The 27,319-nt window shown below is 42.2% G+C and overlaps 1 protein-coding gene across 1 annotated transcript in view; it reads left to right on the forward strand.

Moving 5' to 3' along the window:
* Window positions 1–27,319, forward strand: part of ankhb (ANKH inorganic pyrophosphate transport regulator b) — a 129,536-nt gene that overhangs the window by 86,319 nt on the left and 15,898 nt on the right. The window contains exon 9 of the mRNA XM_080205039.1: window positions 15,535–15,664. Coding sequence (XP_080061165.1) covers window positions 15,535–15,664 — 130 coding nt within the window. The remainder of the gene's footprint in view (window positions 1–15,534; window positions 15,665–27,319) is intronic.

Consider the following 27,319-nt stretch of genomic DNA (forward strand, 5'->3'; position numbering starts at 1 on the left):
GTTAAATGCAAAAAAAAACTTTCTATTTAATTTCTTTTGATTTTCCGTACAAAAACATCAAAAACACCTTATCATGAATTATCAACTGCCTTAGAATTTAAGTAGAAATACAAACTTGGTAGACAAGTACATGGTAGGAAAGTGGGATGGTGGATAGCTCAAAGAGCTGGAAAACAGTTCACAAATTATAGTTTGCCATTTTCTGTATTAGCTTTCCTCCAACTTGCACTTAAGTGGATTCAGATTAATTGGTACAATCTAACTTTAAATGATGTAGGTCAAACTGTATTGTTTTGTCTGCATTTTTACCTCTAAGCTGTGACTGAAATGTAGAATTAGTATTGAGTAGTTGGTGTGTCCATCTAATTGCATCATTTCTCAAGCAATTAAAATTGGTGGGATATTGTCACTTGTTGAACAAAAGTAAAAACCAAGCACACTTTTTATCAAAAAATAGCAGAAACAATGTACTTGTGAAGTTCTGGCTTTAGGAACAGCCAGAATTAAAAGTTCATGAGCAATGTGGCTACTTCATTAAATCAGCTTGTTAGGAGGCTCCTCTTCTGCTTGCAGACTCCCTTTGCTGGTTCAGTATGTTGGCTTTAAGTGAATAATATGTATATTGCACTTGTCAAACACTGTACACTAAATGCCTCCCCTTCTTAGTTAATGAAACACAGATTTCAATAATTAATTTGCAAAGCCTGAAAAATAAACATAATCATAACTTGAACCTTCAACCTATTATATGCGCTAACTTTTATAGTAATGTAACAGCACATTCAATTATATAAGTAAGATGAAAAATATTTGTTCACCAACTAAAAATAGTTCACATTGTAACATAATTGCTTAAAGTATGGTGGATGTTTCCTCTCTGGAATAGGATATCCTCTAATCTCTCATGTTCTTTGTTGGAGATGTCACTATTGAATGTTTAATATTTAACAAATGGTGTTTTCAGTGCTTTGATGCACTTCATGTGTTAATTTGTGAACTATGTTTAGCAATGACTTTTGATAACAACAAATGTTTGCATGTCAGAGATTCATAGAACCCCTACAGTGCAGAAAGGGGCCATTTAGCCCATTGAGTCTGCACTGACTCCAAAAGAGCTTCCTAGCCAGGCCTTATTCCTGTAGTGTATTTACCACACTAATCCCCCAACCCATTTTGGGATACTAAGGGACAATATAGAGTGGCCAATCAACCTAACCTGTACATTTTTTGGACTTTGGGAGCAAACCTGGAGAAAACCCAGACATGGGAAGAAAGTGTAAACACCACTCAGATGGTCACCCGAAGCTAAAATTGAACGTAGGTCCCTGGCCTGTGAGGCAGTGGTCTTCATGTGCTGTATCGACAACACATTCTTTTCATTTGTGTGGAATGACAATGCAGATCAGATGTGGTTTTAACAATGAGGTCATCTCAGACATTATGAAGATCTTGTAGTATGTGAACAATTTTATTTGTCGTCACTCTTCCAATCATATCATTCCAGTTTGTGATTCCAATCGCATATAACTATAAACGTCTCTTATTTTGTCACCACTATGATTTTGGCTAGTTTTAGCATATTTGGCCTTAGATTTAGGCTCACATAGTTAAAATGTTATTTGGTGATCTTTACCTCTCAACTGGTAGGATATCACAAAAGATAGTCCACAAGGTTGAGCTTGCCTGGCTAACACTCAGTATGGAACATTTTTTCTTGTAAATTGAGTTTCCAAAGCTCTATCTGAATGGATGGTTTGCTTTGTGGACTGTTAAACAAGCTTATTAGTAGCCTATGATTGGTTCTGACTTTGAGTTCACTTCTAGAATAGAGATAAAATTATAAGATCCTCCATGTGACTGAGAATATTTCTCCTTTTGTGAGTAACGTTACTGTCCGGATGTTAGTGATTGGCTTGTCATCACAACAGTTATAGAACATAGAACACTACAGCGCAGAACAGGCCCTTCGGCCCACGATGTTGCGCCGACCAGTTAAAAAACAATGACCCACTAACCTAAACCAATCCCTTTTCGTCCATAAACCTATCCACGGATCTCTTAAACGCCCCCAAACTAGGCGCATTTACAACTGCAGCAGGCAGGGCATTCCAATCCCTTATTGATTCCCTGCCTTATCTTCTGCACAAGGACTGCATAATGTCAATTGGGCTTGCAACTAGCCAGGTAGTTTGCTCAAGGTCAAAATTAAGATTTGCACAACTTGCTGACAACCGTTGTTTGATCTGCGAACAGTCTGTGTGATGTAGTCCACTCCCAGTTGGTGATCTGTTTTGTCAGATTGTACAGAGGGGCAGATAGCACAGCAAGTGCTATCAGAAATTAAGCAACTAAAAAATTTGATAATTCCTAGAAGACTTTGGATTTCCTGCACATTAGTAGGATCTGAAGCATTTGCAATGGCTTTCAGCTTTGTATGGATCAGATGATGTTCCTGCAGTGCTGAACACATGCCGAAAGAAGTTGATTCTGCTCTCATTGAACAAACACTTGACTTTTTTAAGACATTGTAGGCATGTGAGACCATAGATGAGAAGGTCATCACTGATGTTCTGCGTGCCTTCAAGTCATTGAATCGCAGACTAAATCTTGTATTGAAATACTTCAACTACTGAATGGGCTCCAGAGTTAAGCCTCTTGTATCGAAGAATTCCAATGTGAATGGAGGATAAACATGATATGTTTCACTTCAGGTATGATTCAAATAACACACTAGGGAGTTTTTATCAAATAAAGTTTACTTTAAAATATAGTTAACATGCAAGAAAATTAGCAATAACGTTTATCAATTGCAAACAAAAACAAAACAACCATGATAATGTGTAATCCTTAACAATTTTTTCTAAGATGATCCAATCAAACAAAAGCTTCCCATAGACTAAAAAAACCCTTCCCACAGGTTTAACTCAACAAAGACTAATGCTTACGTGATACTGGTTGGGCACTTTGGATACTGAGTCCTTTGGTTGGAGAATTGAAAATGCTGACTTCTCGGCATTGTAACTTCCAGCAGCCCTCTGGACACACTCAAGACAGCTTCCCAGATCAGCAGGGAGAGACTATGGACAAGCCACTAACAGCTGATGTTCTATTCCAGGAAGGCAAGAACCAGCAGAATTTCTACATCAGGGAAAGAACAAAAACCACTTCTTTTCATTTGATATCCCTTCTGAAATTAAAAACTGCGGCCAACCAAAACAGAAAATGAAACAAATTCACTAGGAAGAAAAGTGCCCAAAATGCATGGGGGGAAGATTCTCCCAGAAAAATTCTGCGTCAAATTTGAGTAAAGCTGGAGTAAATCACATTGTTTTTTTTTCCAGTGAGAGTTCAGAGATGAATCTCCCACATTCTGTGCACTGCTGAGTGTACCAGCATGAATCATGTTAGAAATCAATGTGCGGCACCTATTTTTCCAGGAGGCCGGCAGCATAGCGCTGAGCTGGCCACTGCATATGCACTGATCTGTCAGGGTCTAGATCAGCACATATGCAGTAACCCCTATCTTGCGGCCTTCTGATCGCTGGCCAGCCCCACAACCCCTGCAACACCGGTTCTCTCAATCTGTCATGGTCCAATCGCTGCCCTCCAACCCCCCCCCCCCCCCCCCCCCCCCCCACCACCCGCCAAGCATGCCCAAGCCTTGACCTCCCTCCACCTCCCCCCCACCCCAACCACTACACCTCCCCCACAATCCCAATCCCCCTCCCTCCTTCCCCCCCCCCCCAACACCACTGCAATGGCCAGCCCCAATCACTGGCCTCCCTCTCTCTGCTTGAAATCTGTAAACAGAGTAGCACCTTTATTTCTTAAAGGTACTCTACTGTCATAACTGCATATCGACACAGAATCTGTTCTCTCTCTGAGTTTCTTGACAACTTGTATGTGCCCAAAGGGTACATTCAACCCCAACTTTCTCAGTAATGACAAGATCAAGTAGACACTGAGCTTCCTACTCCGCCTGCTTCCTGATTATGAAATGGTAGTTTCCATCTTTGATGCACTGCTGAGGGCACATTGGGATCTTCATGTGACTTGCAGATAGCACCTTTCAGTTAGCCAATACCAAGGGAGTGGTCAGCATACAATTGCAGGATGTTGTTGGTGTGACTAGGAATCTCATGTGACAGCAATCATGTGCAGATCAGTTGCTGTATGATAATTGACCTTGGCGTATCTCCATATATGGCACGACATGCAGCCTATGTTCTGGAGTCTTTAATGAGATTGGTATTTTATAAGTCCTGAGTGTTGTGCCTGCCGCACAGTGTGTTTTAACCCTTATATTGTGGACAAGGAACTGTGAGTTGACTTCTTTTCAATACAGTAATATTTATTCATACACACAATTAATGTTAATCAACCACACAGTCAATAGAAGTTATTTACATAGCAGAATACTCAAGTTTAAGTTCAATACTAGACCTCGACTTAACTTTTGTGTGACTGGCAAGTACCCAGGCAGATATTGGCCTTTATCCGTGTGTTGATCTCCGTAGTCATGGTGTAGTCTGGTCCTTCATCCTGCCTGATACTCTGATTCTGGTCTTCCTTCCATCTTTGGTGTGGTGGCAGTTGCTTGTGGTGGTCACCTTTGTCGAGTTCCTGTCTCTTCCTCGTATTCGTGGTCGTGTCATTAATGGAGAGATTCTTCTGTTCTGCAGCACCTTTTTCGTTGGTTTCATGCCCTTCTGGACAGTCTCTTGATTATCACCAATCAGTCAATCAGGGTTTGATCACCTTGATCGATAGAATTCTATCAGGTGCTGCAACACTAATCTCTGGGGTTGTCCCAACACCATGCCTGTAAGTGCTGGAGGCACCTAGGTCACAGACCTCCCTCCCAAATAAGGGAATAAGGCTCCCCTTTGTCTTGTAAACAGATATGTTTGACCAGAGAGTGTCCACTGTCTTTGGGATGGACTTTGGAGCTGCAGACTATTTTGCTCTGTTGTATATTCATTTAAGGTTACAACCTGTCTATTTCTGGACCTGGCCACTTGGCCCAGCATGGTTTGTAAATCGCCATTTTAGGTGGCCCATTTGGCCACATGAGAATATTCAATGCTTTGTCACTATTTGCCAGGAGGAACAGGGCAGCACACTGGTTAGCACTGGTGCCTCACCGCCAGGAACTTGGGTTCAATTCCAGCCTTGGGTGAGTATCTGTGGCGTTTGCACACTCTCCCCATGTATGCCTGAGTTTCCTGCAGGGCCTCCAGTTTCCTCCCTCAGTCTAAAAATGTACGGGTTAGGTTGATTGGCCATACTAAATTGCCCCTTGGTGTCATGGGAATTAGCAGGGTAAATACGTGGGGATCCGGAGATGGGGCCTGAGTGGCATTGACTTCAGTGCAAGCTTGACAGGCCGAATAGCACCCTTCTGCACTGCAGGGATTCTATGATTCAATAATTCTATAACTTGCATATTCCCTGGTGTGCAGGGAATGGGGCAGTTCTAAAGTTTCTTGAGTGTTTTTTTTCTCCCATGACATTGACAGATGCTTCTGTATCTAAGATGCTCCTGTATCTGAGAGCATCTACATTTGAGCAATTAGTGGTCACTGCCATGTATGGCTGGATTTTGCATCTAAAAGAGTGTATAAAAGTATGGTCAGGATCATCTGCCTCTACTTTGGCTATATTATTTTGCATTTTGCTGGTATGCCTACAAGGCATCTTTCTGTTGATATTGGACTTAAGAGTTGATATTTCTGATGAACAACAAACCTGAACAAAATGGCTGGGTTTTCTAGTCTTTCACCAGTTGACTAGTCCGGTGTGGATCAGTACCCCCATAGCGGAATCATTGTTTAGATACATTGAAATTCTGTTTGAGATTGCTGTTGTTTCTCAGCTCATGTGCCAGAAAACAATGAATAGTGTTCACAGGAGTAGGATGTGTGGTTTTGGCAGCCTCAACTTCCGTAACACTTAAAGCAGAAAATACTAGTCATCTTGCTAACTCCAGACAGCTCTGACAGCATCTGTTGTTCTTGAATGCCTTTCAGCGTAGTTGGCTGGAGAGATAACCTTCAATTATTTTTGTTTGAATTTTCCTTGCAACTTTTCCAAATCTCCAAAGTCACATTTGTTTGCTTGTTGTCTCGGGCACAGGCAACACTGGTCACTGATCTGATTTTCCTTTGTGATTCATGTATTGTACTTTTCATTACTATGAAATAGGGTATTAGCTGATTCTGCTCAGACCTAAATTTTTCTAAAATGTCTCCTAATTCTTTGCTGCAGCTGGGGAAATGTAAAGCCATTTTCCTTTAATCCTCTATGATGGCAAAACCTGCCATCGCTCCTACAAAACATCACAGTCGCTTTTGCCAGTATATGAAGACAAAAGATGGCTCCAAATGTATTTCAGGTGATAAGTAGATAGGCATAGACAGTGCCAATTTTATCAGCAACAGTGATTAAACTTGTCTATGAAGCTTTCCTGCTAGTTTGATCTGAACTTTTGTGCCTTTGAAACAGCCTGAGTTTCTCTAAGTCTGCAACTTAAAATGTTGTTTTCTCTGCAGAAAGCAGGAAAAACTCTCCAGAAATATTCTTGTTTTGCATTATCCTTGTTGCTAGTGTGAGGTTTTTGAGACTAGAAACATCCACAGAAAGCTATTTGTGCACAAGCATAATGGTTTCTTTTATTAATTCTTCAGACTCTCTGCTTATGTTTTCAGACTCTTCTGCCAGTACAATTCTGTATGGTAGCTTTAAGTGAACAATATGCACATTGCATTTTGAAAAATGCTGTACACTTCAGTGTTTACCAACAACAACTTGAAATTCCAGTGTGCAGTGAGAAAATTATTTACTCTTGCTCTGAGACTATGTAAAATATTTTTTTTTCCCTGCTAAATCAGACATTTTTTGAGTAGCTCCTGTTCCACTAAATATAATTTTCTCAATGTGCAGTTAGTAAAATGCCCTTCTTTTGTGCTCTACAGTTCTACTAGTGATGGTGCCAGCATCACTTGCTATTTTCTTTTGGGAAGAATATATATTAGGAAGGAGAAAAAGTTTTTTGTGTATTCTTTGCCTTTACCTTATTTTAATTTTGGAGTATTTTTCTTGTAACTTCATCTTCTGAAAGGACTGGTTCATGTAAAGACATGGCAGAAGCAGGTAACTGGATTGTACTGATGAGCCTAATGCTATCCTCACCAATGTGTACACATACTTGCACTTCCCAGCGGGGGTCATTTGGACAGAGATCAGTTGTAAGGACACAGGGAAGATTTGTTTTCCATTCCCTTGCCAAGCCTAATTATATATAATTTCATCCATTTCCACTTACTGAGCTGAGCACAGCTGACAATTAAACCTGACATTTTTCTAGGTCCACATAGCAGCATTGAATATGCTGGTAGAGTATTATTAGCATCATCTTATTTTATCAAAGTTATTTCTGATTTACATATCTTTTTAAAGCAATAATTATTTCAGATAACTATTTGAAGTTGAAACATACTTACAATTTTATACATCTGCTGCTGCTGTAATCTAAAGCTAAGTGACATTAAGTAAAGTATAAAGATCTTCCTTCTCTATAACTTCAAACAAGGCATGAAGTAACCTGATTTGATTATTCTTCTTCTGCATTCAGAAAGTTGCTAACATTTGATGAACCTTCACTCCTTAATTCTGTTTGCCATCACTGCTACACACATCCCTGGCCCTGCAGATATATAAAACACCAATCACGCAACCAGCCACAGTACGGTATCTTGTATTCTCCCCACCGTCACATACTTTAATGAGCTAGCCATGGTTTGTAGTTCTTCCCTCCTCGCCATTCGGCACAGAACTTAGGACTTCGATCAGAAGGGAGTGTTTTAACCCCAGTCTGAGCAACTAGCATTTGTTAGTAATTGGGAGGGCAATCTTCCCCCTCCCTCCAGACAAACTGTGCTGGATAGCTTGATCACAGAGTTGCATGGCATTCTGTGAGAATGCTGTCTTCTTTCACAACCAATCTCCTACCCTGTCCTTCCCTACCCCTGTCAACAGAATATACCATTATTGAGTAGAGTGTAAGCCAAGCTGCAACAACCCCACGAAGCAGAATTTCATAATGTGGCCATTGGATAGACCCATTATCACCAAGACCCTAACAAATTCCTTGTGAAAGATAGAGCCATCCATACTCAAATAAAATACTAGCAGCCGCTTGCGATTGAGCAAACTTCCTGGTTTTTATTTTCTTCCTCTCTCCTTCACTTCTCTGCTCTTTGCCCACCATCCTCCTCCTCTTTGTTTGCTTCCTCATCCTCCTCCCTTCCTCCTTCATGGAGCTCCTTCTCTTCCCTTCTTTGTCATAATTCTTCCCCCAATATTCCTTGTAATGTGGGGAATGCTGTGGAGCTCAGCATTTATTGTCCATCTCTGATTGTACTTGAGATGCTGTTTGTGGACCACTTGCTTGAACTGCAGTCTGGGGCTGAAGGCGCTTCCACAATGTAGTTAGGCAGGGAACTCCAGGATATTGCCCCTATGACAATTAAAAATGTTACTATTGACTTTGCATATCAATCATGTGATAGCTCTGTTTTTGTTTTGAGGACTGATGATTTATTTGGAAATTAAGATGTACAAGTAAATGAGCTTAAAACTTGAAGACGAATGCAACAAAATAGACTAAAAGACATGTCTAGATATGGCTTCTAACCAGCTCCAACTAAATCAATGACATTATTTCTTTAAGGATTAGTTCTGAGGCTTAAATCCACAAGGCTGATTGTCAGTTTGGTAGAATTCTAGCTTAACCATAACAATGGCTCATTTGAGAAATAGAGTCATAGAGCTTTACAGCATGGAAACAGGTCCTTCGGTCCAACTTGTCCATGCCTCTCAGTTTTTACCATTAAGCTAATCCCCATTGCCTGTGTTTGATCCATATCCCTCTATAGCCATCTTACCTGTGTAACTGCCTAAATACTTCTTAAAAGATAATATTGTACTCACCTCTACCAGTACCTCTGGCAGCTTGTTCCAGCCACTCAGTGCCCTCTGTGTGAACAAATTGCTCCTCTGGACTCTTTTGTATCTCACCTTAAACCTATGCCCTCTGATTTTAGACTTCTTTACCTTTGGGAAAAGATGTTGACTATCTACCTTATCTACGCCCCTCATTTATTAGACCTCTATACGGTCACCCCTAAACCTCCTATGCTGCAGAGGAAAATGTCCCAGTCTATCCAGCCTCCCCTTATAACTCAAACTATCAAGTCCTGGTAGCATTCTAGTAAACCTTTTCTGCACACTTTTTCTAGTTTAATAATATTTAACATTAATAAAATGATTCTAATACCAACATTTTTCAATTACAGTTAATCACCTCCTATAAATAAAGTCATCTAGTGAAGAAAATCACCACTGGCTGGTATCTTTTCAACAGCCCATGAAAAACAGAAATATACGTGTGAATATTACTTGCTTGCATGCAGTTATTTCCATCTGGATGTTTTAAAATACCAAATAATCATTGATAAAATTAACGTAGAAGTATTAAGAAAAATGTGAGCTTTTTATGGCTAAAAGAGTGCTGATTAATAGATGATTTTAAGACTGAAGTGGGTAGATTTTAACCTTCCCTATAGAGTAGAAAACAAGCGCATTATTACACCTCACTAATATCCTCCCATTGATGTTAATAGAAATTAATATTCCTTTTTAAACTGATAAAATCAGTTGGATAATAGTATTATTCATTGTAGTGTCCTTTCACAGAAAGGCATCTGGAATATCTTCATATTTCTGTAGGTATGGTGACCAGAGTTAAGTAAATTATTCCCCAAAAAATTCTAAGTGTCCAACAGGCAAGAAAATGGGAGGCTTTCCCTCCTTTTTTTTGGTGGCAATTTAGCCTAAACCTGCCAGGGAAGCCAGCAGAAGAGTGCTCAGGGTGCCATTGCGCATGCATCCAAGAATATTTGGGGATCTATTCATTCCCTGACATTGCTCCCCCCGTACCCCCGCATCCCATTGCCAGTCCCAAGAACCATCCCCCTTTAGTGTTCCCCTTCCCTCCTCTCCTACCACTCCCTTTATGGGTCCACCACCATCTGATCCCTCCTCCTTGAGGCCCTGTCCCCTTGACACTGCCCAATGGGCACTGCTAGCATGCCAGGGTGTCAAGCTGATACTACAGGGTGCCCTGTTAGTAGTGCCAGGCTGGCACCTTGAACTCATATAAACACTTTATCCCACATGCACATGCAGAGTGCTCCCCCCTCCCCCACAGACATCAGAGAGCCCCACCACACACAGGCATGGGTCCCCCACCCCACAGACATGGAGGACTCCATCCCCATGGCTGGGTGGCTGAATGAGTTGGTGGATGAGAATTGATAGGTGGGTGAATAGTTGGTGAGCCGGATAGTCGGAAGGCAGTGATCCGTTGTGTAATTAGCTCAGTGTAAGACTGGGCTTTAATCCATCTAACATTTCCTGGGCAATTAGAGCAATTGATTTATGAAGTTCTACCTATCAGTTTTATTCCATTGCTCTGTTGTATTAAAATTAATGAATGGAAAAGGCTGAGGAACACAAACCTAAATTTCTGTGTAACATTGGTGAATCTTCATGTAATGCACTTAAATTTATGAAATTACCCATTATATAGAATGCTACAATGCAGAAGGAGGTCATTTGGCCCATCGAGTCTGCAATGACCACAGTCCCACCCAAGCTCTATTCCCATAACCCTGTACATTTACCCTAGTTAGTCTCCCTGACACTGAGGGACAATTTAGCATGGCCAGTCCACTTAATCTACACATCTTTGGACAGTGGGAGAAAACCGTAGCACCCGGAAGAAACCCACAAAGACATGGGGAGAATGTGCAAACTCCACACAGACAGTGACCAAGCCAGGAATTGAACTGGGTCCCTGGTGCTGTGAGGAAGAAGTGCTAACCATTGTGCCACTATGCTGCCCAATATACTTTGATTTCAGTGAAGCTTTTATCACAAGAGGTTCTGTGTCCAAATTGAAAAAGTGATGTGCCACTAAAATTGGATAGAAATGAATTGAATATGGGAAAGAAAGAGCAGTTCAGGAAGTTGTATTACTCTGGAAGGAGATACATCTTATGCTTCCTGGGTCAAGGTTCAGCCCATGATTGCTATTTTATTTATTTTGTTAGTGTCACAAGTGAGATTACATGCAATGTTAGTGTAGAACTGCCCTTGTCGCCTGTTCAGGTACACTGAGGGAGAATTTAGTATGGCCAATGCACCTAACCAGCACGTCTCCTGTGGGAGAAAACCAGAGGAAACCCACGCAGCACAAGGAGAACATGCAGACTCAGCACAGACAGTGACCCCCAACTGAGAATCAAACTGGGGTCCCTGGTGCTATGAGGCAGCAGTGCTAACCACTGTACCACCATGCCGCTTGCAAAACATATAGTTATTTGGAAATGGAGTACTGAAATAAAGCTATTGATTCTAAAATTAGAGATAGTTGGGATGTAAATAAGCAAAAATGCAGACTGCAGATGTGAGAAATTTTCGTAGATTGGCAAGTTAGCCTGGTAAAGGACATGTCGGACAAGATCTTCCTTTCTCCAGATTGTCAGAGACAAAAGATACAATGGAAGATGCATGTCGGGACCCTGCAGAAGTTGTGAAGTGTAGACCAATGTGACAATTGTCTGGGAAAATACTCCCTGGGACCCTCTGCAAGTTTCTTTGACTCTCAGATAGAGACAGTGATTTTGGACAGTTCTCTGGGACTCACCAGTTCTGTTCTAATTGTTCACAAAATGTTAGACAGATTGAAGTCTAGTCTAACACCTAGATAACTACATAGCTGATCATCACCTTCCGACCATCTGACTAACCCCCCCGACTCACTCACTCACTATTCACCTGCCTACCATTCCTCATCCAGCCACTCACCCATCCTCTGGAGAGAAGACGGGATTCTTTCCATGTGCGAGGGGTTCCTGTGTTTTATATCAGAGACTGGGGCACCTTTTTTAAAGGGCAATCTCAGCATTCCCAGCTGCCAGCTACTTCTGGCCCCACTCTGCCATCATGATGGTGAGGGGCTCACCTCCAGATTTTTTTTTCTGTGCAGATTGCAAAATTATCTGGCGAGGAAACCCAGGTGTCCAGCCTGTGAACTGCATGCTGGTTTTCTCACCTCGGCCGGCACTGTGCACAGAATGGAAAATTCTGCCTCGTGATGTGGCAACACCAGTAATGAGAGCTAAAAGATGTCTATAATCAGCAAGATAATGGAAGAGGATGGTGCTGGGGCTATGCAGAATATTTGTTTAGGCCTCATCTGAGGTTATGTATTGAATTCTGTTGTCCATAATTATAGTAGGAATATTTTTGTTTAAGAAGGGCATATGGCAAAGGACAGTTAGATTAATAGCCTGAGGGAACATGGGAGCTTTGAGAAGAGACTGCAGAAATGGAGAATATTTATCCTTTAAAAGAGAAATTTTGTGCTTTCATTGAATTATTCTGAGTAATATAATCAAAATTAAGTACAGTGTATGTATGCTTCTCCTTGAATTCTCTACTGGTAGGCAGGTCCTTGCCGAATATTTGCTGAACCATGGCTAAGTGCCATGATTCTTTACTAAGGGTAGAATGACGAGACAGACCACCTGCCTTCCCCCCTCTACCCCCCACACAGTGTACCTGGCCAAACAGCCAAAACGCGGATCAAACCCCATGCTGATAATCTGATCCACACACTAGACATTGAGCCAACTGAACTAACTAAATAGGTAAGTTTACCTAATTGATCCAATATCTTAGTCTGCAGATGACCATAGAAGACATTGGCAGGAGGGTGGCAGTGGGTAATAGATGAGACCTGGAAAATTCTATCTGAAATGTTACTATTTGATATTTCCACCATCTATTCAAGCTTCAAAACAGGACATTTAGTTTACAACTGCCACAGCACAGTTCAGATTTGAAATTCAGCCTCTTGTTCAGTTGTGCTGCTCAGAAATACTGCAATGCCTCGTACCATAATGTCAGCCCATTAATAGAACGTAATCTGCCCATTACTTGAAATCTATCTGACAATACCCATCAGATTTTAGTCTGTCTTGAATACAGATGATTTCATTCATTTTTAAATTCAATCACCAACAAGACTTGACCTACATTACATTACATGTTAAGAGCTGTTGCTCCAGATGGTTTGCACACAGCTCTTCCCTTATGTATTATTAAAGGCTTTTCAGGATGGTTTCTTACAAACTGTGCATCTGTATCTTTTTTTGGTATGGCAGCTGTAGCTGTCTTTAATACACAGCAAAAATCAACAACTGGGGACAGTTCTACTCATCTAAATTGTTTATCTATTAAGTATACAATTTTCTACATGTTTTCCTGTGCATTTCTCAGTTGGATAATTAGGTGGAATGGATTGTAAATTGGATAAACACATGGCCCTCTTATCTCTGAGCCTGGGTTTGAATTTAGTTGTGATGTGGCAGAAGAAACATAGGTGCATGAGAAGACAATGCTAATTCGTTGGCAAGTGGACCCTGGTAGAGGCATTGCCATGGATGATGCACCAGGGAACTGTTAACAATCCAGCTTTAGTTTGATAGTTCAGACTAGGCAGATCAACTTTGTTCATGTGATTGCATGAAGAATGAACCAGATTTTTGTCTGCCCTAAAGACTGCATGATGAAAAGTTTCAACAGTCTGTCTCTTTTCAACAATACTACATGACTATGGCTGTGCACCAAGTCATGATGTGGGTATGCCGGCGTTGGACTGGCGTAAACACAGTAAAAAGTCTGACAACACCAGGTTTTCGACGAAGGGGCTAACCCGAAAGCTTGCGAGTATATTATCAAATAAATAGGTTGGACTAAAACCTGGTGTTGTCAGACTTTTTACTGTGTGCACCAAGTCTCAGACATGTCGGAACAGACTCGAGGAGCCAAAGGGCCTTTTCTGCACTGTATGATTCAATGATTCTGTGTCTAAAAGTGTCTTTGTAAATTGGGGTGGTAGGAGAGTGATCGCTAAAGTAACTGCTTTTGTGCCTTCAATATCAGAATTCGCCCTTTTATGCTTTCACCTAATTAGGAAATTTTTCTTCCAGTAACTTTCAGTTTTGTGCTGCAAAGCAGTTGATAGCATATTGCTCATTACTCATTGAATTTTCCATTCTGTGTAAAGGTCGGTCAGTCCTTAATTTCCCCCATTTTCTGTGTCAAGTAAAAATAAAAAAACTTCATCTGTTGCATGTGGTGGCATGTCACGAATCACTGAGTTCAAGTTCCTGTGGCAACACACAATTTTACAGGCATCTTGTTGCTGTGGCAACACGCAATTTTACAGGCATTGTAATGACAACTGTAGAGACTCCAATTATTTCCATCACATGGCTGACCAACAATTTCTACCTCGCTTGCATTGGTGTGTCAGAAGGTTTTGCAGGTTGATAATCAATCTATCTGGCATATAGATAATTAATATATAATAATATTGATAATCAACCTATTATGCATGCACCTTCCTTGGGTCATCAAGTCCTGGTGTTGGACTTGTTCCCAGAGCTTTTGGCTGAGAGGAAGGGATGCTAATCACTGCATCACAAGACCTCCCTTGTTGCCTAATTTTCAAAGCTGATGTAAGTAACTACTTGTGCTCTACCAGGGCCATTCCTCAGTTGTTGGGTGTGACATACACCCAACAACTGAGTACAAGGCAAAAATGTATATTTGGTCTTGCTAGTAGAGACTAAACAGTTAGATGGATGCACAAACACTGGACAAAACAGTCAAATTTTTTCTTCATTAAAACAAATACTGATTCCCAAAACAATCTAATAAAGCAAGCAAAAGGTAACTAAATGCTCAGAATAGCTGTCTCTTGTGCCTGGCTCTCCAGTAAGAGTCAGAAAGTCCAATTTCACCTATATGAAAAAGCGCCTTAAATTTAACATGAAGTTGTATATCTGCTACCAATGTTAAAATCTGTATGTTTGCAGTGATTTTCCAAGAGCCTACACCATTGGCAGGGCTTCATACAAGTCAGCTTATCAGAACAGCAGCCATTTTCTGAGAAGCTTCCTGCTTCATGAACATAGAACACTACAGCACTGGAACAGGCCCTTTGGCCCTCCAAGCCTGCACCAATCATGATGCCTATCTAACCATATGACCTTATAAAGTCCATATCCTTCCATTCCCATTCTATTCATGTATTCATCTAGATGCCCCTTAAATGCCACTATCATACTTGCTCCCACCACCTCTCGGGCAGCGCTTTCCAGACATTCACCACCCTCTGTGTGAAAAAAAAACTTGCCTTGCACATTTCCTCTAAACTTTTCCCCACACACCCTGAACGTTTGTTCCCTATGCAATGTGTGGGATCCTTGGAGAACTAAACTTGATACTTACAATTGCAACTCAGAATAGAGAGGTGATTCTTGGTCTGACAGTGGTATTCAGATAACTGTTAAAGTGCGTAGCAATGTTTTCTAACTTTCATTTCTTCTATTTTCCCAGTTATGCTTTGTTGTGTTCTGGACGCCACATCTGTCAGAGAAAATTCTGGTTAATCTGATAGGTGTGAATTTGGCTTTTGCTGAGCTCTGTGTGATTCCGCTGCAGATCTTCTCCTTCTTCCCTTTCCCAGGTATGAATCTTTTTTAAAAGTAATGCCTTAACATTCCAAAGATGATGCTGTTGATTGGCACTGGATTTTCCAAAAATACCAATAAAAATTTGTTGGTTTAATCGGTGCTTTACTGTAACTACAATGGGAAAAATGTAGCTTAGATGCAGTTAGATGAGTTTCCCTGTTCTTGTTTAGTATTTAACAATCAGACCTGCTTCTTCATGGCTGTGTGGCTTCTTCAGGATTTTGCAAAAGGAATTTAGAATGAAAAGAAGAGTTAAGAGAATCTTAAGACTGATTTAGATTTGAGTCCAGATGCTAATGGATTACCAAAAAAAAGTCCCTCAAAAAACCCATGATCAATGATCTCTCCACAAAAAGCAAAGGAGTGAAATTTCTCTTTAAGTTTAATTTCTTTATTTGTTAGTCACAAGTAAGGCATACGTTAACACTGCACTGAAGTTACTGTGAAATTCCCCTAGTCACCACACTCTGGCGCCTGTTCAGGTCAGTTCACCTAACCAGCATGTCTTTCACACTGTGGGAGGAAACTGAAGCACCCAGAGGAAACCCACGCAGACTTAGGGAGAATGTGCAAACTCCACAGAGACAGTGACCCAATCCAGGAATTGAACACAGTTTCCTGATGCTGTAAGGGAGCAGTGCTAACCACTGTGCCACCATGCTGCCTCTTGCTAAATTTACTGAAGAAGCTGTTGCTAATTTTGGCATAGTTATTTCCTAAAGGGAGTTTCTTCTGAAAGTAGTAACAGTTAAGTTGTGAGAATATTCAATGAGTAAATTAAGCATATTCTGTGAAACTATTAACAAATATTAAAACCTTTTGGATCATTTCAAGAAAACCATTTTTCAAGCTGGCTATTTCCTCCCTTCCACAGAAAGTTGAATTGCCAATATTGGTAAATGTTACTGACTGGGAATTAGACAGCACATTGCAAATCCTGGCCCACTTTAGCAATTCTTCCATTTAAAAGCTAGTTAATTTGACAGAGATGTTCAAAATCATGAGGAGGTTGGACAGAGTAGATAGAGAAAAACTGTTCCCACTCGTTAAAGGATCAAGAGTGAAAGGGCATGGATTTAAGGTGATTTGCAAAAGAAGCAAATGTGATGTGAAAAAAGACCTTTTCACACAGTGAGGGATTGGGGTCTGGAATGCGCTGCACGGAAGTATGGTGGAGGCAGGTTCAGATTATATGAACTGAAACATGCAGGGGTGTGGGGAAAAAGTGGAGAATTGCACTGAGTCATAATACTCATTTGGGGAGGTCTTATTTGCAGACACAATGGGCCAGAGGCCTCCTTCAATACTGTACCAATTCAGTGATTTGGTGTAATGGCTGCTGTAAGGTACAATTAGCTATAGCCCAACTTTGATATCTGGGCTACATTGAAAATGAAGAAGATCATCTCAAAGGGTTTTTATCTTTTCCCCTAATGCTAATCATTATAAACAATAGCAAGCTGAGCTCAAACATAAAGGAGAGCAAAGCAAATCTTGGCACTGTTTGGTTTGTACAGATTTTCCCTGGCCACTGAAAGTCTATTTCAGAAAACAAAAGCCATGATTATAGCTTCACTTTAAAATAAATTGTAAGTGCATAGTTATTTTTGTGTTGCTCTTTACCCTGGAATCAACTTGTGATGTAATTCCTAAGTAGCAGCAGCCAAGCATCCTATCCACAATGTAATTCTGGATTGTAGCAGCCAGGATGAATAAAACAACTAGTTTGAAGTGCTTTTGTACAATACAAATGTAGTGTAAAAATTTCCGATTGAAGCAGTTGAAAATAACATGATGTTAAAAGTCAAGATTTGTCTGATAATATTCCTGTGAAGCACCTTAGGACATCATTACTACATAGGTACATAGAACATAGGAACCATAGGAGCAAAAGTGGGCAAATTCAGCTCCTCAAACCTGCTCCACCTTTCAATCAGATCATGGCTGATTTCTCTCTTGTCTTAAATCCACTTCTCTACCTATTCCCCATATCCCTTTATCCTTTTTTTTATTAAAAATATGTCTATCTCCTTCTTGAAACTGTTCAATGATTCAGACTCCACAGATTCACCACCCTCTGTGAGAAATAGTTCCTCCTCATCTCAGTTTTAAATCTACCCCCTCTCAATCTATACCTGTGACCTCTTGTTCTAGATTGTGTCTAAGAGGAAATATTTGGTCTACGTTTATCAATCCGTTTTAAAATTTTACATACTTTTAATTTTATATAATTTTATATAATATATAATATAAAATTTTATATGGGGCAGCACTGCTGCTTCACAGCTCCAGGGTCCTGGGTTCGATTGCCCGCTCGGGTCATTGTCTGTGTGGAGTTTGCACATTCTCCTCATGTCTGCGTGGGTTTCCTCCAGGTACTCTGGTTTTTGCCCACAGTCCAAAGATGTACGGGTTAGGTTGATTGGCCATACTAAGAAATTGCCCCTTAGTGTCCAGGGATGCGTAGGTTAGAGGATTAGTGGGTATAATATGTAGGGATATGGGGGTAGGGCCTGGGTGGGATTGTGTTTGGTGCAGACTCGATGGGCTGAAGGGTCTCTTTCTATAGAACATAGAACATTACAGTGCAGTACAGGCCCTTTGGCCCTCGATGTTGCGCCGACCAGTGGAACCAATCTAATGACCCTCTAACCTAAACAATTCCAATGTTATCCATATGCCTATCCACTGACCATTTGAACACCCTTAAAGTTGGCGAGTCCACAACTGCTGCAGGCAGGGCATTCCACGCCCTTACTACCCTCTGAGTAAAGAACCTACCTCTGACATCCGTCCTATAACTACCGCCCCTTAATTTAAAGCTATGTCCCCTCGTGTTAGCCATCACCGTCCGAGGAAAAAGGGTCTCACTATCCACCCTATCTAACCCTCTGATCATCTTGTATGCCTCTCTCTAATGAAAATAACCTCAAGTCCCTCAGCCTTTCCTTATAAGACCTTCCCACCATACCAGGCAACGTCCTGGTAAACCTCCTCTGCACCCTTTCCAATGCTTCCACATCCTCCTTATAATGCGGCGACCAGAACTGTACGCAATACTCCAAGTGCAGCCGCACCAGAGTTTTGTACAGTTGCAACATGATCTCTCGGCTCCGAAATTCAGTCCCTCTACCAATAAAAGCTAACACGCCGTACGCTTTCTTAACAACCTTATCAACCTGGGTGCCAACTTTCAGGGAGCTATGCACATGTACACGAAGATCTCTCTGCTCGTCGACACTACCAAGAGTCCTTCCATTAGCCCTATATTCTGTACTCCTGTTACTCTTACCAAAGTGAATCACCTCACACTTTTCCACATTAAACTCCATTTGCCACCTCTTGGCCCAGCTCTGCAGCTTATCTATGTCCCTCTGCAAACTGTAACATCCATCCTCACTGTCTACAACTCCTCCAACTTTGGTGTCATCAGCAAATTTACTAACCCATCCTTCTACACCCTCTTCTAGGTCATTTATAAAAATGACAAACAGCAGTGGCCCCAAAACAGATCCTTGAGGTCACCACTTGTGACTGAACTCCAGGTTGAATATTTCCCATCAACCACCACCCTCTGTCTTCTATCAGTTAGCCAATTCCTGATCCAAACTACTAAATCACCCTCAATCCCATGCATCTGCATTTTCTGCAGTAGCCTACCATGAGGAACCTTATCAAACGCTTTACTAAAATCCATACACACCACGTCAACTGCCTTACCCTTATCCACCTCTTTGGTCACCTTTTCAAAAAACTCAATAAGATTTGTGAGGCACGACCTACCCTTCACAAAACCTTTCAAAACTTTGCCCACAACAGAAGTAAGGCTCACCGGTCTATAATTCCCAGGATGGTCTCTACTCCCTTTCTTGAACAAGGGGACAACATTTGCTATCCTCCAGTCTTCCGGCACTATACCTGTAGCCAATGATGACATGTACTGCACTGTAGGGTTCTGTGATTTTATGATACCTCGATCAGATCCCCTTTCATCCTTCTAAATTCCAGCAAGTACAAGCCCAAACTGTTTAATCTGTGCTCATACATCAACCCTGTCATCCCCAGAGTCAATCTGGTGAACATTCTCTGAACTTCTTCCAATGTCACCACATCCTTCCTCAAATAAAGATGTAGTAATCCAGATGTGTTCTTACCAATACCCTAGACAATTGCAATAACACTGCTTTACTTTAATACTCCAGTCCTTTTGCAATAAATGCCAACATCCCATTTGCCTTTTTTATTACATGCTGCAGCTGCATACTGACTTTCTGTGATTCATGAACATAGACACCCAGATCCATTTGCCTAGACACTTTTTGAATCTGCTTTCCATTTAGCTAATAATTTGTCTTTCTATCTTTTCTGCCAAAATGGATAACCTCACACTTATCTACATTAAATTCCATCTGCCCATTCTCCTAAGCTACCTATGTCCATTTGTAAAATCTTTATATCCTCTTCACTGCCTACTTTCCCACCTATTTTAGTATCGTCTGCAAATGTTACTAGGATACACTCTGTCCCTGCTTGTAGACCATTTATATAGATTGTAAACTACATTAAAAGTGCTATATAAATCCAAGCTCTTTATGTTACGGCTCTCACAAATGATTTTCTTGTTACAGCCCCTATTTTCCCTCCCTTAAATCTAAGGAATGCAGATTTAAACAATTGTGGCAGACAACAGGTTTGACCATCACTGTTAGATTTGGGGGGACTACTTAAACACCAAATCCAGGGTCATTCTGATGTATAAAGTTAGCCCCTAGCTTGTCTGTTCCAATACAAACAATTGTCTTAAACTCATTTCCCTTGCCTCCATCATCCTTACAAATCTCACCAGCATCTCTCTCAATTCCTCCATTGCGTCTGGTTTGTTTTGCTGCTTGCATTGGATGAGCAGAAATCTCCTGCTGTGCCTGGAAAACTGAAACTGCTTTTTCTAAAATTCCAATTCCTAGCCACTGACTCCATCCTCTTAATAGCCACTGTCTGAAGCTAAAACAGGTGAAACATACTCTTGGTATTCTGTTTGGTCCTGAACTGAGCCTCCAATCCATTTCCTTTCCATAGGATCATAGAGTCACTACTGTGCAGAAGGAGGCCTTTCAGCCCATCGATCCTGCACCTACAACAACTCCACCCAGGCCCTACTCCCGTAACCCTATGCATTTACCCTGCTATTCCCCTAACATTAAGGGACAATTTAACATGACCAATCAACCTAACCCCCACATCTTTGAACTGTGGGAGGAAACTGGAGTACCCAGAGGAGAATGTACAAACTGTATACACACAGTGAGGCCAGAATCGAACCCCGGTCCCTGGCACTGTGTGGCAGCAGTGCCATGGTGCCACCCTGGCAGACCTGGTTTGGAACTAAGTTTTAATTGGGAATCTAACCTTCAAGACATAACCTCCGCCTCTTCACCCCACCATACTCCACATAACTTTGAGATTAAAGTTCTCCCCAGAGTTCTAGTCTTTTAATTTAAATTGTTTGCTAAACCAAAGCTTTGAAATAACAGAAAATCCACTTTAGACAGATGTTTCCATAAAGCAGATTCACTGACACATCACCCAGACCACATCTGAACTGATCTGTCTGCATCCCTGCATCAGCTTATCTGCTGGCTTTTTTATTCATTCATTGGATGTGGGCACTGCTGGCTAGGCCAGTAATTGTAGCCAAGTCCTAACTATCCTTGGTGGTGGTAAGCCATCTTATCGCAGTGTTGCAGCGTATCTGGTGTAGGTAGGAAGGCAGTTCCAGGATTTTAACCCAACGACTTAAGGAATGCGATGTATTTCCAAGTCAGGATGATATGTCACTTGGAACCTCCAGGTGTTGGATATTCCCACATATTTCAGATGGTAGAGGTCAGGAGTTTGGAAGATGCTGTGTCAGGAAATTTGGTGAGTTGCTGCAATTCATTTTGTAAATGGTACACACGTCTACTGTTCATCAGTGATGGAGGGAGTGAATGTTTGTCGATAGGGCATCAATCAAGTGGGTTGTTTTGTCATGGATGATGTAGAGCCTCTTGCCTCATTTAGGTAAATGGAGAGTATTCCATTACACTCTTAACTTGTGCCTTGTAAATTGTGGACAGGCTTAGGGGAGACTAGAGGTGAGTTACATGCCTCAGAGTTCCCAGCCTTTGATCTTGTAGCCATGATGTGTATATGGCTAGTCCAGTTCAGTCACCCTTGGGGTTTTGATACTGGGGGATCCAGCAATGGTAATTCCATTGAAGGTCAAGGGGTGATGGTTAGATTCTCTTTTGTTAGAGATGGTCACAGCCTGGAACTTGTGTGGCATAAATATTATGTGCCATTTTTCAGCCTAAGCCTTATGTTATCCGGGTTTAGTGCATTTGGAAGTGGACTTTGAGGATTTTCAAATGATTCTGGACGTTGAGTGAACCTGGATGAGTAGCCCAATTTTGACCTGACGATGGAGGAATGTCACTGATAAAGCAGTTTAAGATGGTTGAAACCTAAGGACCGAATTCTCCCATCATGCCTGTAATGGTTTCGGTGGTGAGTGGGCATGGAGAATTTGGCGAGAGCCAAAAAGTCAGAAACTTGTCGATGTAAAATTACATTGCAATTCTCCCAGTGGCAGGTCACTGATGGGTCAGTCATTCGGCAGGCTAGTAGCACAAACATCATTTGCATCAATTTACAGCTCATGAATACTCATTAAAACAGCTGCCCGCTGGTGTCCTGTCAAACCTTCCAGTCTTGCATCACAGCAGCAGGAAATCACGTTGGTGTCAAACCCAATTGCTAAAGAGTGCCATACAAATGGCACGCTCAGTTAGCAAGAGACTTTGAGATGAATGCACAAACCTTTCTGAACATTTGATATATTGTTGTCACGTGTGTTGGTATACAGTGAAAAGTATTGTTTCTTGCACACTATATGTTCAAAACATACTGTTCCATAGAGTACATAGGAGAAAGGAAAGGAGAGGGTGCTGAATACAGTATTACATAGCTAGAGTGTAGAGAAAGGTCCATTCAAAAGTCTGATAACAGCAGGGAAGTGCTGTTCTTCAGTCAGTTGATACGTGTCCTCAGACTTTTGTATCTTCTCCCAGAGTATTGTGCTGCTCCTGATGTGCTGGTCACCACTCTGCCTGGGCAGACCAATTCCTGTCTCCATGCAGAGCAGGTCTTTGCAGTCAGTGCTGTGCTGCTGGACCCTACAATCTTCTGAGATTCTGGTCTCTTGCACATCTACACTCCAGTGATGGTCACGCCTTCTGCTGCCTTGCATCAAAGATCAGGAATTGTCTCCCAAAACCTCTCTGGCTCAGTCTATCTATGGCTTTCTATCTGCTGCTCCCTGCCTCTCTCCCTCTCTCTCTCTCCCTGCCTCCCTCCCTCTCCCTGCCTCCCTCCCTCTCTCTCTCTCCCTGCATCCCTCCCTCTCTCTCTCTCTCCCTGCATCCCTTCCTCTCTCTCTCTCCCCCTGCATCCCTCCCCCTCTCTCTCTCCCTGCATCCCTCCCTCTCTCCCTGCATCCCTCTCTCTCTCCCTCCCTCTCCCTGCCTCCCTCCCTCTCCCTCTCTCTCCCTGCCTCCCTCCCTCTCCCTCCCTGCCTCCCTCCCTCTCCCTCTCTCTCCCTGCCACTCTCCCTCTCCCTCTCTCCCTGCCACTCTCCCTCTCCCTCTCTCTCCCTGCCTCCCTCCCTCTCCCTCTCTCTCTCCCTGCCTCCCTCCCTCTCCCTCTCTCTCTCCCTGCCTCCCTCCCTCTCCCTCTCTCTCCCTGCCTCCCTCCCTCGCTTCTCTTTCTGGAACTCTCCGTCTCTCTGCCCCTCTCTTTCTCTATCTGCCACCCCGCTCTCTCCACCCCGCTCTCTCTCCGCCTATATAAATGCAAAATATTATTGTTGAATTTGAGAATCACCAGCTCATATATCATTCTCTCCCCATCACGCAGTTGTGAGAGATACATTTAAAATGAATGCTACTATTATGCAACAAAGCTTTGTTTTTCTTTGTGTAACTTCCCTTGAACTCTTCAAATTCTGCAGCAACTTGGTGGTTCCTCTTGTTCAGTGGGTGAGCTCCAAATCAGTGGCTTTCTCATCAACTCAATCAATTAAAAACATTAAGGCCATTGGGCCCCTTCAGCCTGTTACACATCTAATAAAGTGAAACTTCCCTGAACTGCCACCAGTGCAAGTACTTCCCTTCTTAAATGAGACCAAAACTGTAGTGTGGTCTCATCAACAGACTACTTTAATACTCTGTTCTCCTTGCAATGAAAGTCAACTTTTTCCTTGCTAATTACTTGTTGTACCTTCATGCTAAACCTTATTGTGATTTGTGTACAAAAATGCCCAATTCTGCAGTCTCCCACATCAATGATATTCTGTTCTTCTATTCTTCCCACCAAAATGGACAAACTGGTAAATAGTTCAGTTGACCCAGAATGGTACAGATCAGACAGATTGCAATTGCATTTTCCCCCTCGTTCGCTAGTTCTTCTGCTCATTGAATGAGTTCCTGTTCACTAGGATTGCCCAAGTTCTTGAGATATTTGCAGTTGACTGGTCGGCCTTCCTCTAGTCCTCAGAGCTGACAGGAAGCAGGTCAGCCGTAATCATTGAGCATGATTTTCCTTCTGTACTTGCACCAAAACCGGGAAACCCTGCCCGAGATCAACGGAGCTTTGCATGATCTGCCCCCTGCCTGTTACAATTCCCATGGTGGGCAGGATGGGAAAATTCCCCTATTGGTGTTAACATTTCTAGGGCAGAAACTGAGTTGATTATGAAAAGAGAAAAAAAATTAATGCAAAAGTTTGTCAAAAGCTGACAGCAATGATTTTTTTTCCCCATAGTAAAATGTGATTGGAAAGAGATTTCATAGAGCCAGCCTTCCATTCCATTCTCTGTTACTCATGGTGGTGGCTGTTTACTTTTGAGGTTAGAATGAGAACATTGACAGCTATTTCATTATAGCAGGACTCAGTCCCGGCCTTGCTTGACTTCCATGTGTGGGTGTTGTTTTGCTCCCATTCCAAGGGTTGTTTTGATAACAAACACTTCAGCTAACTTGGTACAAAGTTACAATCCAGTTCTGCTTTGTATGATTCAGTACTACCCGGGGTGGGGTGTTGCATTTACTAGATAGTAAATGTTTCATACATTTTGTAACAAAGATATCTATATTGAAAACATAAGGCATGTTTTAATCTTCTTTGGGTGTAATGGATTTCCTGGGAATGACAAACTGAGATTGCAGAGACGATCCTGGTTAGGAGTGAAAGTAATAGGGTAATTGTTATGGGGGATTTTAACTTTACTAACATTGATTGGAATAGCTATAGCTCTAGCTCGTTAGAGGGGTCAGTTTTTGTTCAAAGTGTGCAGGAAGGTTTTTTAACTCAATATGTAGATAGGCCAACTAGAGGTGAGGCTATATTGGACTTGGTGCTGGGAAATGAGCCAGACCAGGTGCTAGACTTGGAAGTTGGTGTGCTTTTTGGTGATAGTGACCACAATTCGGTTACGTTCACCTTAGTGATGGAAAGGGATAGGCATGAACCTCAGGTCAGTAGTTTTAGCTGGGGGAAGGGTAACTATGAGGCCATTAGGAGAGAATTAGGAAGCATTGGTTGGACTAGGAGATTACAGGGACTAGGAACGTCTGAAATGTGGAGTTTGTTCAAGGAGCAGCTACTGTGGGTCTGTGATAGGTATGTCCCTGTCAGGCAAGGAGGAATTGGTAGGGCTAGGGAACCGTGGTGCACGAAAAAAGTTGATTTGTTGGTTAGGAAGAAGAAGGAGGCTTATGTTCGGATGAGGCTTGAGGGCTCGGGTAGTGCAGTAGAAAGCTTTAGATTGGCTAGGAGGGAGTTGAAGAGGGAGTTAAGAAGGGCTAGAAGAGGGCATGAGATGACTTTGGCTGATAGGATTAAGGAGAATCCTAAGGCGTTCTATAGGTATGTCAAGAATAGAAGGTTGGTCAGGGCAAGATTAGGGCCAGTTACAGACAGTAGGGGGAAGTTGTGTGTGGAACCGGAAGAGATTGGAGAGGCATTGAACCATTATTTCTCTTCGGTGTTCACACAGGACGATATGAATGTAGCTGAGGAGGTCACTGGGGTGAAGGGGTGTAAAATAGAAAGTATTGTAGTTGATACAGAGGATGTGTTGGATATTCTAGAAGGGTTGAAAATAGATAAGTCCCCTGGTCCTGACGGGATTTACCCTAGGATTCTATGGGAGGCAAGAGAGGTGATTGCAGAGCCACTGGCTCTGATCTTCAGGTCGTCGTTGGTCTCTGGTATAGTACCGGATGATTGGAGGACAGCGAATGTTGTCCCATTGTTTAAGAAGGGGAGCAGAGACTTCCCTGGGAATTATAGACCAGTGAGTCTTACTTCTGTAGTGGGCAAGGTTTTAGAAAGAATTATTAGGGATAGGATTTATAGTTATTTGGAGATTAATGAATTGATTAGAGATAGTCAGCATGGTTTTGTAGCGGGAAGGTCGTGCCTTACTAACCTTATTGAGTTCTTTGAGAAGGTGACCAAAGAGGTGGATAGGGGTAAGGCAGTAGATGTGGTATATATGGATTTTAGTAAGGCGTTTGATAAGGTTCACCATGGTATGCTTCTGCAGAAAATGCAGATGTATGGGATTGGTGGTAATTTAGGTACTTGGATCAGGAATTGGTTAGCAGATAGGAGACAGAGGGTGGTGGTTGATGGTAATTATTCATCATGGAGTTCGGTTACGAGTGGTGTGCCTCAGGGATCTGTTTTGGGGCCACTGCTGTTCGTAATCTTTATTAATGATCTGGATGAGGGTATAGTTGGGTGGATTAGTAAGTTTGCTGATGACACCAAAGTCGGAGGTGTGGTAGATTGTGAGGAAGGGTGTCGAAGTTTGCAGGGTGACTTGGACAGGTTGCAGAGCTGGGCCGCGAGGTGGCGGATGGAGTTTAATGTGGAGAAGTGTGAGGTAATCCATTTCGGTAGGAATAACAGATGTGTTGAGTATAGGGCTAACGGGAGGACTTTGAATAGAGTGGAGGAGCAGAGGGATCTAGGTGTATGTGTACATAGATCCCTGAAAGTTGGGAATCAAGTAGATAAGGTTGTTAAGAAGGCATACGGTGTCTTGGCGTTTATTGGTAGGGGGATTGAATTTAGGAGTCGCAGCGTCATGTTGCAACTGTACACAACTCTGGTGCGGCCGCACTTGGAGTACTGTGTGCAGTTCTGGTCCCCACATTACAGGAAGGATGTGGAGGCTTTGGAGAGGGTGCAGAGGAGGTTTACCAGGATGTTGCCTGGTATGCAGGGGAGGTCCTATGAGGAGAGACTGAGGGATTTGGGGTTGTTTTCACTGGAAAGAAGGCGGCTAAGAGGGGATCTTATAGAAACATATAAGATGATTAGAGGTTTAGATAGGGTGGATGGTGATAGCCTGTTTCCTCGGATGGAGAAATCTAGCACGAGGGGGCATGGCTTTAAATTAAGGGGGGGTAGTTATAGGACGGATGTCAGGGGTAGGTTCTTTACCCAGAGGGTGGTGAGGGACTGGAATGCCCTGCCTGCTGCAGTTGTAAATGCGCCTAGTTTGGGGGCGTTTAAGAGATTGGTGGATAGGTTTATGGACG

This window comes from Carcharhinus amblyrhynchos, chromosome 2 (assembly GCF_965287045.1).
Source record: "Carcharhinus amblyrhynchos chromosome 2, sCarAmb.v2.hapA, whole genome shotgun sequence".
Classification (NCBI taxonomy): domain Eukaryota; kingdom Metazoa; phylum Chordata; class Chondrichthyes; order Carcharhiniformes; family Carcharhinidae; genus Carcharhinus; species Carcharhinus amblyrhynchos.